This window comes from Corvus hawaiiensis, chromosome 5 (genome assembly GCF_020740725.1).
Source record: "Corvus hawaiiensis isolate bCorHaw1 chromosome 5, bCorHaw1.pri.cur, whole genome shotgun sequence".
Classification (NCBI taxonomy): Eukaryota; Metazoa; Chordata; class Aves; order Passeriformes; family Corvidae; genus Corvus; species Corvus hawaiiensis.
This window is the reverse complement of record NC_063217.1, coordinates 39,272,012-39,284,808: the sequence shown is the minus strand read 5'-3', so window position 1 is coordinate 39,284,808 and position 12,797 is coordinate 39,272,012. Positions and strand designations below refer to the sequence as shown.

The 12,797-nt window shown below is 41.8% G+C and overlaps 1 protein-coding gene across 2 annotated transcripts in view; it reads right to left on the bottom strand.

The window, feature by feature from the left end:
* Positions 1-12,085, bottom strand: part of SH3RF1 (SH3 domain containing ring finger 1) — an 84,150-nt gene extending 72,065 nt beyond the window's left edge. Inside the window, exons 1-2 of one of the 2 annotated variants that reach the window (XM_048303964.1) lie at positions 11,983-12,085; positions 10,193-10,681 (exon numbers count right to left, since the gene is read on the bottom strand). In XM_048303964.1, the coding sequence (XP_048159921.1) occupies positions 10,193-10,579 (387 nt within the window). In that variant the 5' untranslated portion in view covers positions 10,580-10,681; positions 11,983-12,085. Of the gene's footprint in view, positions 1-10,192; positions 10,682-11,661; positions 11,794-11,982 lie in introns of those variants that run through there. The other variant, XM_048303965.1, reaches the window with a different exon arrangement.
* Positions 12,086-12,797: the final 712 nt, after the last annotated feature.

Below are 12,797 nucleotides of genomic sequence, written 5' to 3'. Positions count from 1 at the left end.
ACAAACACAGCTTAGGCTCAGTAGTGTTAGAAGAGCCAAAACTGAACAGAAGCAATATGCAGACTGCAGTGGTGGCCAAGGACACATTATCAGCATAATGTTCTTTGTGTTCTTTAAATTCTGGTCCATAGACTCCTGATTGCCTGAAAGATTTTCAAAAATAGCTTGTGAAACAACCACAAGGAGATCTTAATTTGCATATGCACAATGGCAAGGAAACAAACTGTTATTTTTATCTACCTCATTCTATATTTAAAATTTAACCTAATTTTATTGGGTTGCAAACCAGGAATTAATGCATTGTTTAAAAAACCCTTTATTCACTCTTCTTCCCCCCAAACAAAGTGATAGTCATTTCAACTTTTTCCTCAAGTTGTAAGTTCTGTGGTAGTGTATATAGCAAATGGAAATTCAGATCAGCATTTCCCAATTTTAAGATCTGTCTTCTGAAAGATTATCTATTCATCTGCTTATTGACTATCCCTGCCCTGCTTAGTCCCAAGACCTAAGAGGATTACAGAACCTGGTGGCAAGGCTGAAGGCTTGTTAACTTAATAAGGCTGTGGATTTAAAACTGTGTTAAATTAAACAGGTTTTGAAAATGGCTTAAGTCTGCTAGTGTGGATAAGATTTAAGAGTCTCCCCTCTTTATCTAGCTCATGAGAAAGACCATGTGAGATAGAAGGGCACTGGTACACATGAACAAGTGAAGGTCCATGAGACACTGATTTTTTAGCAAGCTTGGCTTCAGAATAAAAGCTTCTGCGCTACTCAGGGGCACATTACCACAGTGCAGTGAACTCAACTTCACTGGATTTGTTTAAAGTAACCTTCTAGAACAGCTATGCCCTATATATGCCAACTCAGATCGTCATCTGATTATCTTTGACTATTTTTCATTTTAACACTTTATAAAGTCAGAAGTGCTTCATTCTTACACATTTTTCTTGAATATAAGTAAAATAGAGACTATAACCTAAAGGGCTAAGATAGCATACCAATAAAGAATAATTGAAGAGACATGTTTCAAATTATTCAGTATTGATGTTCTGCCACCTCCATGCAAGTAAGACTACATTCCTTCTCCTGAGTTCAGCAGCTTGAAAGTCTGGTGGAAATGAGTACTTTTGTCTTTAAACAGAGCTTTTTAAAAGCTTGTCTTGTAGAACTGTGGTTCACACAAGGTAAAACAGTGGTTCAGCTCTTTAAAAAGCTTTCAGTGCACATGTATATTTTGAAAGCTTAGATGCTGAGAAGAGAAAGTCAAGAGAGGTAATATACACAAGCATAGTTATCTTTCTGCAACACTAATGCAATGAAATAAAATCAGTTTTATTAACAAAGAAATGCTAAAGACTGAGGAGCACTTCAAGAGTTACAAAGTCCAACAGGACACTTGATGCCGGGCTTATCTTCTGAGCAGCACTGGCATCAATCCTTCACTCTAGAGAGAGGGAGAATGATATCTATATTAATATTTAAACAACACTGAAATGTTTACCTTTGATCAAAATGAATTTATGATTAATAGTGTACTTCCTAGCTAGAAACTATAAAATTATACTTTGCACGCTTACAGAATATAAAAATGGACTATCTATATTTGGCTCTGAAAAATCAAGGAAGATAGAAAGAACAGCTAAAGACCAGAATAGAGCTTTTAGTTTAATTAAAAAAAAACAAAAAAAACAAAAAAACCAAAAAAAAACCAAAAAAAAAACCCACACCACACCAAAAAAAACCCAAACAAACAAAAAAACCCAACAGAAATTTACACCATATTAAAAAAATTAGGTGTGGAAGGTCGAGCATATCAGCAATATTTCAAACAGAATTACTGTGCAAGAGGGATGGCGCACAAGAGAATCTTGTCCTCATTTGTAGGAGACCAAACACACTCTTGCAGGTTCTGGCTTTTTAACACTTGAAAATTTAAGTGCTTATGGTGGGGGGGAGGGGCAGAGGGGATTAATCAAGAGCCAAATAAGATAGGAACAAAGACCTAGACAAGAAAATACTTAAAATTCTGAAGTGTTTATACTCTTACACTACAAAAACTTAACTTTGGACAATAAATCACATACTTGAATGCCACAAGAGTAAAATGAGAGTTACAGCCCTAAGCCTATAAGGGTACAGTGAGTTGCTCACATACACCACAGTTGACTTTCATGAACATAGCAGCCTGAGACTCTGAGATTGGCAACAGTGTCTGTAAATGAAACATTGACTTCTGCGTTTCACTTTTCCTACAACTGGAGAATCCAAACCTGTAGGTTTCCAGGAAACATTGAATGATATTTTAAACATATGTAAATAAGCATCCCATGCCTAAAGAATTCTTCTCTTTGGAGTGATTTCCCTTATCTCCAGAGCATCTTTCTGAGTCTCAAAGATCTCCTGATGTTTTAGAGGATGCAAATATGAAAACAGACTTAACCAACTGCCTCTGTGCTGACCAGCTCGGGTTCTGCACCCAAACTGCATGGCAACTCCAGCAATCTCCAAGAGAAAGGGATACGTGACATGCACAGTACAGCAAGGCTCTAACCAGAATGAGTCTCAGTGTTCAGTCTGACAGTCAGAGGACAGTGCTGTCATCTTCCCCTCTATACCTAAAAAAGATAAGGAGTGCAGAAAAGAGCACTTGGATGTGTGACTCTCCCACCTCAAGGCCACTTGCTTTCTAAAATTAATCCAGCTCACCTCAAAGCAGCAATTCTCAGTCAAAAAAAAAAAAACCTGCTCTCCAAAAAGACTTTGATTTGATTTGGTGACGTGAAAAGAAAAGCAAAGAATTTGATCTAGTTCAACTGACCCAAGAATTCACTGCTGATTTTCCAAGATGAGTTTTTCTGTCTAACACAGAGGGATCTGACAGGAAATGAGCTTTAACAAATGCACACTTTTCTTCTGTGAAGGCAGTAACGAAGTGTATGCATGAACAGGGCTGACCAGATGATATTTCAGCTTTAATTACTGAGACACATTCTTGCCCACACTAGGATGAGGATATAGTAAATGATTTAAAGGAGAAGAAAAAGAAAAAAGGAAGAAAAACCCCAAGAGGGGGGCAATACAGTAATATTAACTTCTACTTTATGCTCTTCATGTATTTGGCAGATCTTAGTCATATATACTACAAGACTGTACATAGTCCACATACTTCAATAGAAAATTTTCTTTCTTATTATTTTTTGTTCCTTATGTCTGACACAGTCAAGGACAAATGGGACACAAGAGGTAAGAAAATTGTATGTTTTCTTTTTCTTGGAAGTAGTACAGTAAGATCAGAGGCAGGAGAACGTTTGAATAAAGGACAATGGAGCCAAAGAAAAGACCAAGGAAGGTGTTAGGCGTATCATATGGAGAAGGCCAAATGCACTGCATGGGGAAGTTCACCAAAAGAAAGACAAACAACTGATCATAACAAGTTTCCAGTTTTATTATCACAGCTGCAGTTTAAGGCTTTTTGTTTTCTACAGTTCCTGTCCATGCACTAAACACTGAAGTTCCATTAAAAACCATTTCACTCAATTAAAGGAGGGGAGAAGAAGGATTTCTAGCTGACCCCATCTCAACCAGCCCCTTCAGCTCTCCATACCATACTTGATTCCTATTAAGCCACTGAACACATTGCAGAAAGCCAGACACTATGCACAGAGAAACACAGCAACAGCACTACTGACTGACTTTTCTAACCAGATCCTGGATCCCTTATGTAAAGCAATTTTACTGGTATTTGATTTTTGTGGTAATATGAGACAAAATTCAAGGACTTTTATTCTCTCTAAAAAAAACTGCTTCCCTTCACAAGCCCATTAAAAGTAAGAGCTTGAGACTTTTTATGCAGAAGTTAAAATTTTCTGAATGATCAAAGCTTTTTGAGTACAGCAATAACCTGCAACTCACTGGCCACATTAAAGTGGAGGAAAAAAAGACACCATTTTATTTCATCTAGGGGGTTTTAAACAAATCTACATAAATGGAGGAATATTAATTGGAAAATGAAGGGAAATAGAGACACCCCTCTTCCACATGAAGACAAAGCAACTATACAACAGTATCTTCCACTAATACACCAAAAAACAACAAAAAAGCTTGTAAACAAATTTAAAAGGGATTTCAGATTTCAGTATCACATGTAAATAATGTAGACTTCTTTTTTAGTTTATAGATCAGTTTACTTAAAAACCTAATTGTTTTTTTAAAAAAAGGGATTACACTAGTTTGGCAGCTATTTTATCAAGCAGATTAATGTTAATTGGCAGGTTCAAGATAGCTATGCAGGTTTGAAGTATGGAATTAAGCATTTCTGTATTACCAACACAATTCACATTAGATACGCTCTTCTTATTCTTTTCAAAACACACGTAAATCTACACAACAGTGTGCCAGTCCCATGCAGATTTCCCTAGGTGAAGGGTGGACTACCACTTCCACAGATGTTTCAAGTGTCTGGCTTTTCCTCACTGACGTACTCATGTGATTTTCTATTAAACATCCAAACAAAATTAAATCCTCTTAACAACATGACACTAAGCATTGCACCATCTTTGGGACAGGAAATGGATTATGAACAGTTCTCCAGTAATGTGGAAGTCAATGATTTAACAGCAGGATATACTGACCTCAACGGAGACTGTAGAACCATTGTAAAACACCCATGGACACGTCCAAAATTAAAAAAAACGTCAATGCCTGCCCTGGAGAGTATACAGTCTAAATAGTGAGTCAAACAAAGAAAGTACTATCAGTCATATCTGCAGATGAGAAACAGAGGCACAAAGAGCTTTGAGTGACTCTGTGCAAGGTCATAAAGGATGTTTGTAGCAAAGCCAGGAACTGAGCCCGGAAGCTCTCAATCCTAGCCCAATGCCTTTAGATACAGAGACAGTTCTTCCTTTTGCTTATCCTCCTTCTCTATCTAATTATTACGTCTGAAAGGGAACACATTAACATCATGAGAGTCAGTCTACTTTCCTTTTATATTTATGATCTCCATTAAATTTTCTCTAGTTTCACATAAGATACGAGAGTGTTACACAGAAGTAATTAAAATTGTACAAGCAATTGTAAACATAAAAGCAGAATCTGATACCTCCACAAGCATGAAATGAAACAAAAGCATGCACATATGATTTACAGACTTCACAAAATATTTTCTAATGATCACTCCAGAACATGAATAGTTGTCTACCTCCAGATTCTCAAATGTTACTTGGGAACTTCCCCCCCATTCCTTCTTCTTTCCCCAGATTTATATGTTGAGCATGATTCCACATGTATGGAATATCCTTTTGGTTGGGGCGGTCAGCTAAAAATCAGGTACCATTAAGTATGATGGCACGATTCTCCAGCCTACCATCACAAATAACAACATGGAACTAACTGCATTACCCACTGTTTTTTGCATATTTCTACAACTACTTTTTCCCTTAACTGGGTATACTTTACAATCTGATCTATTATAACAATGCGAACCTCCTCTAAGAACATCCCTCCAGCAGACCTTTACTGATACATTTCTATGTACTATTTTATTCCACTAACTCTTGTTCCAAGATGATTTAAACATCTGTTCCAATCTACGCCTGCTGCTATGCTTGGTGATCCCCATATTTATTTACAATAATGTAATAAAGTTATTGATCTATGAATGCACTTTTTCAGTCCTATTCTTATTTTCTAGCCTAAGAGGTTTCTTTTGATATCTAAGTTCTGCCAGGATCTCCATAGGCCAGCAAGTGCCATGACTACAAAAGCAGCAGTTGTTTTGGCTCCTCTCAGTTTTTTGCAACCTGCTCAACAGTCAAACAGTGAGAGCTGCACTCTGAGCTCTCTTCTCCAGGGTGGTTAGGATGAAAGAAAACTGACTGCTTACACCATCCATTGAGTCTGACAGAGAAGCCCAACCTGCTTAAGTCCACACAGATCAGAAGGTGGCCCACTGTCTCTACTGCCCCAAGATATGAGGCAAGGTCAAACACCATGGCTACAGGAAAACCTGGCTCCATTTATTTTCCTTTCTGGCACTCAGCACTTCCCAGGAAAGCCTCCTGGATCACAAATGACCACTGCTGCAGCAGTATGGATACGGGAACTTAAAATTTTACTACTGCTTTCCTTGTTAAACAAACATGAAAATGGATGCACGGGTTTACATGACACAGCAAAACTACTAAGCATTAGCAGAAACTCATGGAACAATCTCCTGTTAGTGGGTTTTTCTTTCCTCCACAGTATAAAAGAATTTATCTCAAACAACTCAGATGCTCAGATACTAGTGGCTCTAGCCCCCTTTAACACCTAAAGGAGCATTTTCCCATAGCCTGTAACGATTGTTTACCCTCTCATTTCAAGTCGACTTCACCAAGAATGGTATCTCCAGAGGTTTCTAGGGCTTTCCAGAATAAAAAACAACAAAAAAGGGAAAAGCTTTAGGATTTTCACATTGCACTGTATCTTGATAAGATACAGTGAATCTTGATACGATTTTCCACTGACATACAGTGTAATATACTCAAATTACACCATCAATTCTCATTCACCAAAAGCACTAACTCTATTAGGAATGGCCAACTTTTCATGCTTTTCTTTTATTAATGGAGATCATTTGAATTCTTCTGTTAGCTCTTCCTGCCTACATTTGGTCCAGAAAACATCTGAAAATCTTATTACAAAATATTTTCAACAATGATAAGGTTTCAGACTATTTAGATAACTCTCTTCTAGGTTCTGTGGAAAAGATAGCCCTAACTTCAGAAATTTGAACTATAAACAAACCAGAGGGAGAATTCGTATGTCTTAGGTAAATACAAATTCAAAGGAAAAGTTAAAAGTGGATCATCTTAAATCTATCTAGGAGAGAACAGCTCTCCAACATCTAGCAACTCAGGCACACAGCTACATTTAAGACTCCTGCAATATGCATACCCTTGTAAAAGCGCCATAAGGAACTTCAGATAATTCTTGTTTGACATACTCAGGGAAAATGAAAAATTAATAACATGAGCATAAACATAAAAGGATGGACCCTAACATTTTTGAATGCTCTTTTAAAAGAAACAAGGCTCATGTGATCATGCAGTCTCTCAAGAGCCCTCACTAACTTGCTCCTGATGACCAGTCCCAAGCAGATTTGACAGTAGGCTGTGGCTCTTACAGCTTTTCTAAGCTGTCAACCTAGCTGAAGGTTTTCACTTGAAAAAAAAGGAGAAAAGCATTAAATCAGCATCCATACCAGAGAGGAAGCTGCAGTATGTGTATAACTATTTTATTTGTTCTCCCAGGCAAGCTGGCTGCCTAGAACAGAATTGCTGGGCAGACAGCAAACACAAGTTTTCCATCAAGTACAGCAGGATGCTGCTGTCTTTGTCCAGCCTGTACCAGGGAAAGGCACAGAAGGCTTTATACATCAAAACAGCAGGGGAACAAAATAGATTAAGAACTTGCACAGAGAAACTGTCGTTACAGCAGTGAAAGCTTACAGAGGTTACAGAAAGAAATAGGGTTACTGTAGTGGCAGAGACACTAGGCACAAGATTTGTTAATCCCCACCACCCACCCAGCTTCATTAGTTTTAAGACTCAAGGAGCCATTTGTTTATTTATTGCCATGTGTCACCACATACATGCAGAGAACGCAATATACTGCGCAATAACAGGGCTGGCCACTCCACAGTCATTGATACAGTTCAGGAAATCATGCTGCAGTACATGCTGTATTAACCTTTTCTGAAAATTATGGCATTCTCTGAAAGGGCATTTATGAGCTTAGTATTACTTCAGTGTATAAGCAGAATGTTTATGACTTGACAGCCTCCATCCACATTCACTTCATTTAACATAACAGCAACTTTCATTTACTAATTCCCCTTCAGCAAAATTAGTTTAGGAAATCTGACTCTGCCACTCATCTAGAAACAGATTTTCCTCTTCAATTCCCAGAGAGGAACTGTATTTGCAAGCATCTTTATGCTAGAGTTAGCAAAACAAATAGGGCATTCACTTCAACACTGTCCATTAAAGTGGCATTTTGCTTTCTGGACTTTTTTTTTCAAAACCACTTTTCATATATAAAATGGAAAAGTAGTTCATATCTCCACCTTCCTGAAGTCGGTTCATGTTCTTAAAAGTACTGGCTTCCTAGTAAAAAAGGCTCTGGACAAAGTGGACAAATGATGAGATCATCATCTTTCCCTGTCTCCCAAAGGAAAGAAGGCAGAAGAATGCCTGTGAAACTCCAAAACCAAAGATGGAATAAAACTTCTTGTAAAACACTGAAAACCATCACTAATATACACTGGGTATCAGTTAATTGCAGGAGGAATGCATATGGTCAGAGTTTTAATGACACACAGTACAGCAGAACCAATAAGCTGAAGCAACCTTCCATGCGTTATCACTCTCAACTCTGAGCAACATCTGGAAATGCAAATGCTGCAAAACAGGATATTATAGAACATTAAAAAAAGAGAGAGAATATTCCATATTAAAGTTATTTTGTCTAATAAGGCTTTAAGAAAGTCTGAAGTACAGTCCTTAATGTACAGTGCTACACCGGAAACCTTTTTGGAGGAGAAGCAGTCTCCGAAAATACCCCGTTATGTACAAAGGTCGACACAAAAATATATAAACAAATCATAACAGTTTTTGTTTTAAGAGCATTTGCAAATGCAAGGTATCATGATAAACACCTTCAAGTTCTGCAGTAGACCAGATTGGTTTTGATACTGCTGATGCATCTTTGCAGTACTTTTTAAGGATTCTACGTTCTCACCAAAGAACGTGAAAACTCACCAAAAACACAAAAACAAACCACTAACAGAAAACCCCCACAGATCACCTTCTCTTCTTACCCATTAATATAGATACAAAATAAAACTCATTAGCAGGAAGTGGGTTGATAATTATAATTCCTATATTCTAAAGTAAAGAACCTAACGAGATCTCTAGCAAGTAGAGAAAGCAGTATCACCTAATGGAAAACTGGATTTAAAATCCTTATGTAAACTTAAGAGGTGTATCAAAGATCTTTTGGAGAGATTCCAATCATGTTAAGTACAACTGAGGAAAATCAGTGTTAGGCTTCTTTCCCTGGGTAAGTAAACTAAATAATTCAGATACACTTTAAAATAAAGACAAGTTCTGCCAAGAACAGGTTCAAGTCCTCTTCTTGGAACTCCGTAAGACATTTCATAAAAATCAAATAAACTCCACAAGACAGAGACCACCTAAACCATTCAGAAACTTCACTTCAAACACAGGAACTCAAATATGCATGCATCACAAATTGGGCAGCAAAACCTTTCAGAGAAGCTGTCCCGCTTTGTCGTTCAATAAAACAGAGGTCTGCCATCTCAAAAAATTACATTTCCTGACATAGCTTCTAGAATGAATATGAATAATGAATAAATTAGGCTAGTGAGTCTTGATTATAAGTTTTGACAGAATCTACAGGTTGCACAGCTCTTAGGAAGGAATTAGAGTATAGAAAGAAGGCAATGTCTTCCCATCATGGTACATAGATCTTCCAAATCCCCTAGAAAAAATACTTGAGGAAAAACTAATTAAAGAAATGATGAGGACTGAGAGTGCAAATAATTTAGCAGATTGCAGGAATTCAAAAATTTCTTTTTGAAGGAAAGAAAGTAAAAATGTAGGTACTTAGAAGCCAGTGGCAAAACTTCTCCGCTCATGTTTAACACTTGTTATGTCTAACTCAAAGGAAATTTACTGATTGTAAGAATCATTTCAGAAAGTGCATGAGCCAAAATGAAATCTCTAGTCTTACAGCTGACAAACTAAAAACAATTTCAAATGCTCTTCACAAGATCTCTATCCTTAACAATAACTTAAGCTTTCCACGTAAGTTACGTTGCTCTATTTGACTGTCTTTTAATAGGACAGTTAAGGATTTCTTCTTGCCTCAAAAACTGAGAGTTTTAATAAGGAAGCATTATTAGTATCTACATAACATGAAACCAACACTGATAGGAACACTGATGTGCTTTGCTAGTAATCTACAGCAATTCTCAAAATCACATTGTTTTGGTGTATTAACTATCTGACTGCCCTTATCCTGAAGCAGAGGCCATCAACTGTTTTGAAATGGTGCAGGAAAATAAAGGAATGCAACAAAATACTGTCACCACGTGGTACTGTCCAGACAAACCGGGACAGGTACTTACCCTAACAGGAGGGCTCCGTGCTTGCACCCTTTGCTGCTGTCCAACTTGGGAGCTCTGCAGGTCCTTTGATCCGCAATTAGCTACAGTGTTGATGGGGACCCTTAAAGCATTTGTGCCAGCAGTCCCACTGCCAGCGCTGGGTTTTCGAGGCCTCTGTTTGATGCCATCCAGTAGTCTGACAAGCAAAATATTACTGGGGAGTTCATCAACACTGCAGTCCACTAAAGTCCTGCACTCTGGACATCGAAGCTCACTGCGAGAGCTCACAATGCCCAGCAGGCAGCGTTTACAAAACGTGTGTTGGCAAGGCAAGACTTTTGCAGAAGCATCAAGGCGTTCTAAGCAAACAGGACACTCCAACAGATCCAGCAAAGCCGATTCATCCATTTTCCTTGTATTACTTAATGAAAAAACAAATCTTAGCAGAATTTGTGTGTTTTGAGCACTGCAAGGGTATCATGTTACATCCATTCCTCTTCTGACCGTGCTCTAAAATTTTTTGAGGGAAAAAGGCATTAATAAGCTGGAAAAAGAGTCATCAAGACCATTTTATGATGATGTTCATACAAAGAGCAAAATAAGAGACCACTAGACTAATTCAGTAGATATTTTCAATAAATGAAACATGAATATAGCAATAGCAATCCACATTAATGTATCTATTTATTTAAAATATTTTAACAACTGCTAACAGCTAAGGTTTTTAAATTCAAGTCCCCATAAATTTCAGTCTGAGTGATTTTCTCAAATTATTCCAGAACAAAGAGCTATCCCCAGTACAGCAGTATAATAAAGCTTACTTTTCAGAGTTCTTAATACATCAGTCTCTCTGAACATTTGAGATTAGCCTTTGTTCACAACAAGAAGATGGCAAAGGTAACTACAACCGGGTCCAAGACCACAGAGCCTACACCAACAGGTCATAGGAAGGGGAATTACATTTATGCCAACACTAAGCCAACAGTGGAGCACATTTCTACCTTTTCTATGAAAAGTACTGCAGCACATTATACAGCTCAGCCTTGAAAACAGCCTCCAGCTCACAAGGCTTTTAAGCTTACCACAAGCCTGACAAGGAGGTTCATTACAGTGCCGCCTTTAAGAAGCGCTTCAAAAACTATCGCGAAGTGATTTACAGCAGGAAGTGCTACTGCCATATCGTTAGGACAACACGAGCGCTGCGTATGCAGCCACAGAGGCAGGGGCGAGCCTCCAGCCAGCTCCAGTCTACGCAGCGAGGGGCTGGGAAAAGGGAGGGGGCTAAAAAACAAACACCACTTAAGAGCCCCCCTAAAAAAAAAAAAAAAGCATTCTGCGAGAAGTCACACCAGGATGCTTCACGGGCAGAAAAAGGCTTGTTGAGCTCGGTACTGCCCAGCACCGGGCGAAGTTGAGCGCCTCCCCCCAGCCTCCGCAGCCGCCTGCGGGAGCGGCTCCCCCAGCTCCCTGGGCGCTCGTCCCGCACCTACCTGCTCTCGGGCTCCGCGCCCGGACCGCCTCCCCGATTCACTGCTTTATATTCTCCTGCTCCCCGGGGGAACAGCGACCCGCAGGCGGAGGGACGCCGCGCAGGGGTCCCTGCGGGGACACGGGGCGAGCGGGGACGGCTCCCCGGAAGGCGGGGGCGGGCGGGGGGCACGGCGCTGTCACCCCGCCCCAAGGCGCTGGGCAGAGAGAGGGTGGGGTCGGGCCCGCGGCCCCTCCGCCGCACCGAGCCACCCCTCGGGGGGCGCGGGGGTCCCCGGGGAGCTCGAGCGCCGCCCCCTCCCCGTCCTTCACCCAGCTCTCACCGTGTGGCCGCGCCGCCCCCGCTTTGTTCCCGTGAGGAGCCGCCGCCACCGCCGGCCCCACCGGTGCCTCTCCCGCCGCGGCAGCGCCGAGACTCCCGTGCCCTCCCCGCCCGCCGCGCAGGGGCTGCTGACGCGAGGGGCGGCACCGCCCCGCCCGGCACCGCCCCGCCGAGGGGCCGCGGGCAGGGAGCGGGGGCGGGCCCGGCGGGTCCCCAGCGGCAGCACCGCCCCTCGCGGGCGGGGACAGGGCGCGGGGCCGCCTCGTCCTCCCCGTCAACCCCACCTCGCTGAGTGCCGCGGGCGGTGACTGGGGCGGTGGGAGAGCACAGACGGCTTCCTGGGACAGAAGGAGCAGGCGCTTTCCCCCCCGGCTTGTGCGTTGGGGGCAGCCCGGACGGGCACCTGGGGCTGCCGCCGACTGCGTGGGGGCGGTGGCGAACGAGGAAGAGGGAGGGAGGGGGCGAGCGAGGGTGGGTGGTCAGTCGCTCGCTCGCAGGGCTGCCTCCGCTCGCTGTCTGTGGTAAGTCATACCCGGAGCGCCGGCCTGCGGCTGGCAGGCCCTACAGAAGGAGGAGCCGGGGTGCCCGGAGTCCGTGGGGGCCCGCCCAAGGAGACTGCTCATGCTGGGCGGGCTTGTGCGGGGCGAGGGACCCTCCCCGAGCCTCCCCCGGCTGTGCGCTCTCAGCTCCTGGCGTCTCGGTGGGACGCGGTGAGGCCGCGGCGTTTCCCGCTCCGGGGGGGTCAGGCACTGCCGTGCTGGGCACGGGCAGGGGAGGAGACGGGGATGCCGTGTCACGTCCATCGCTGCCCTCGGG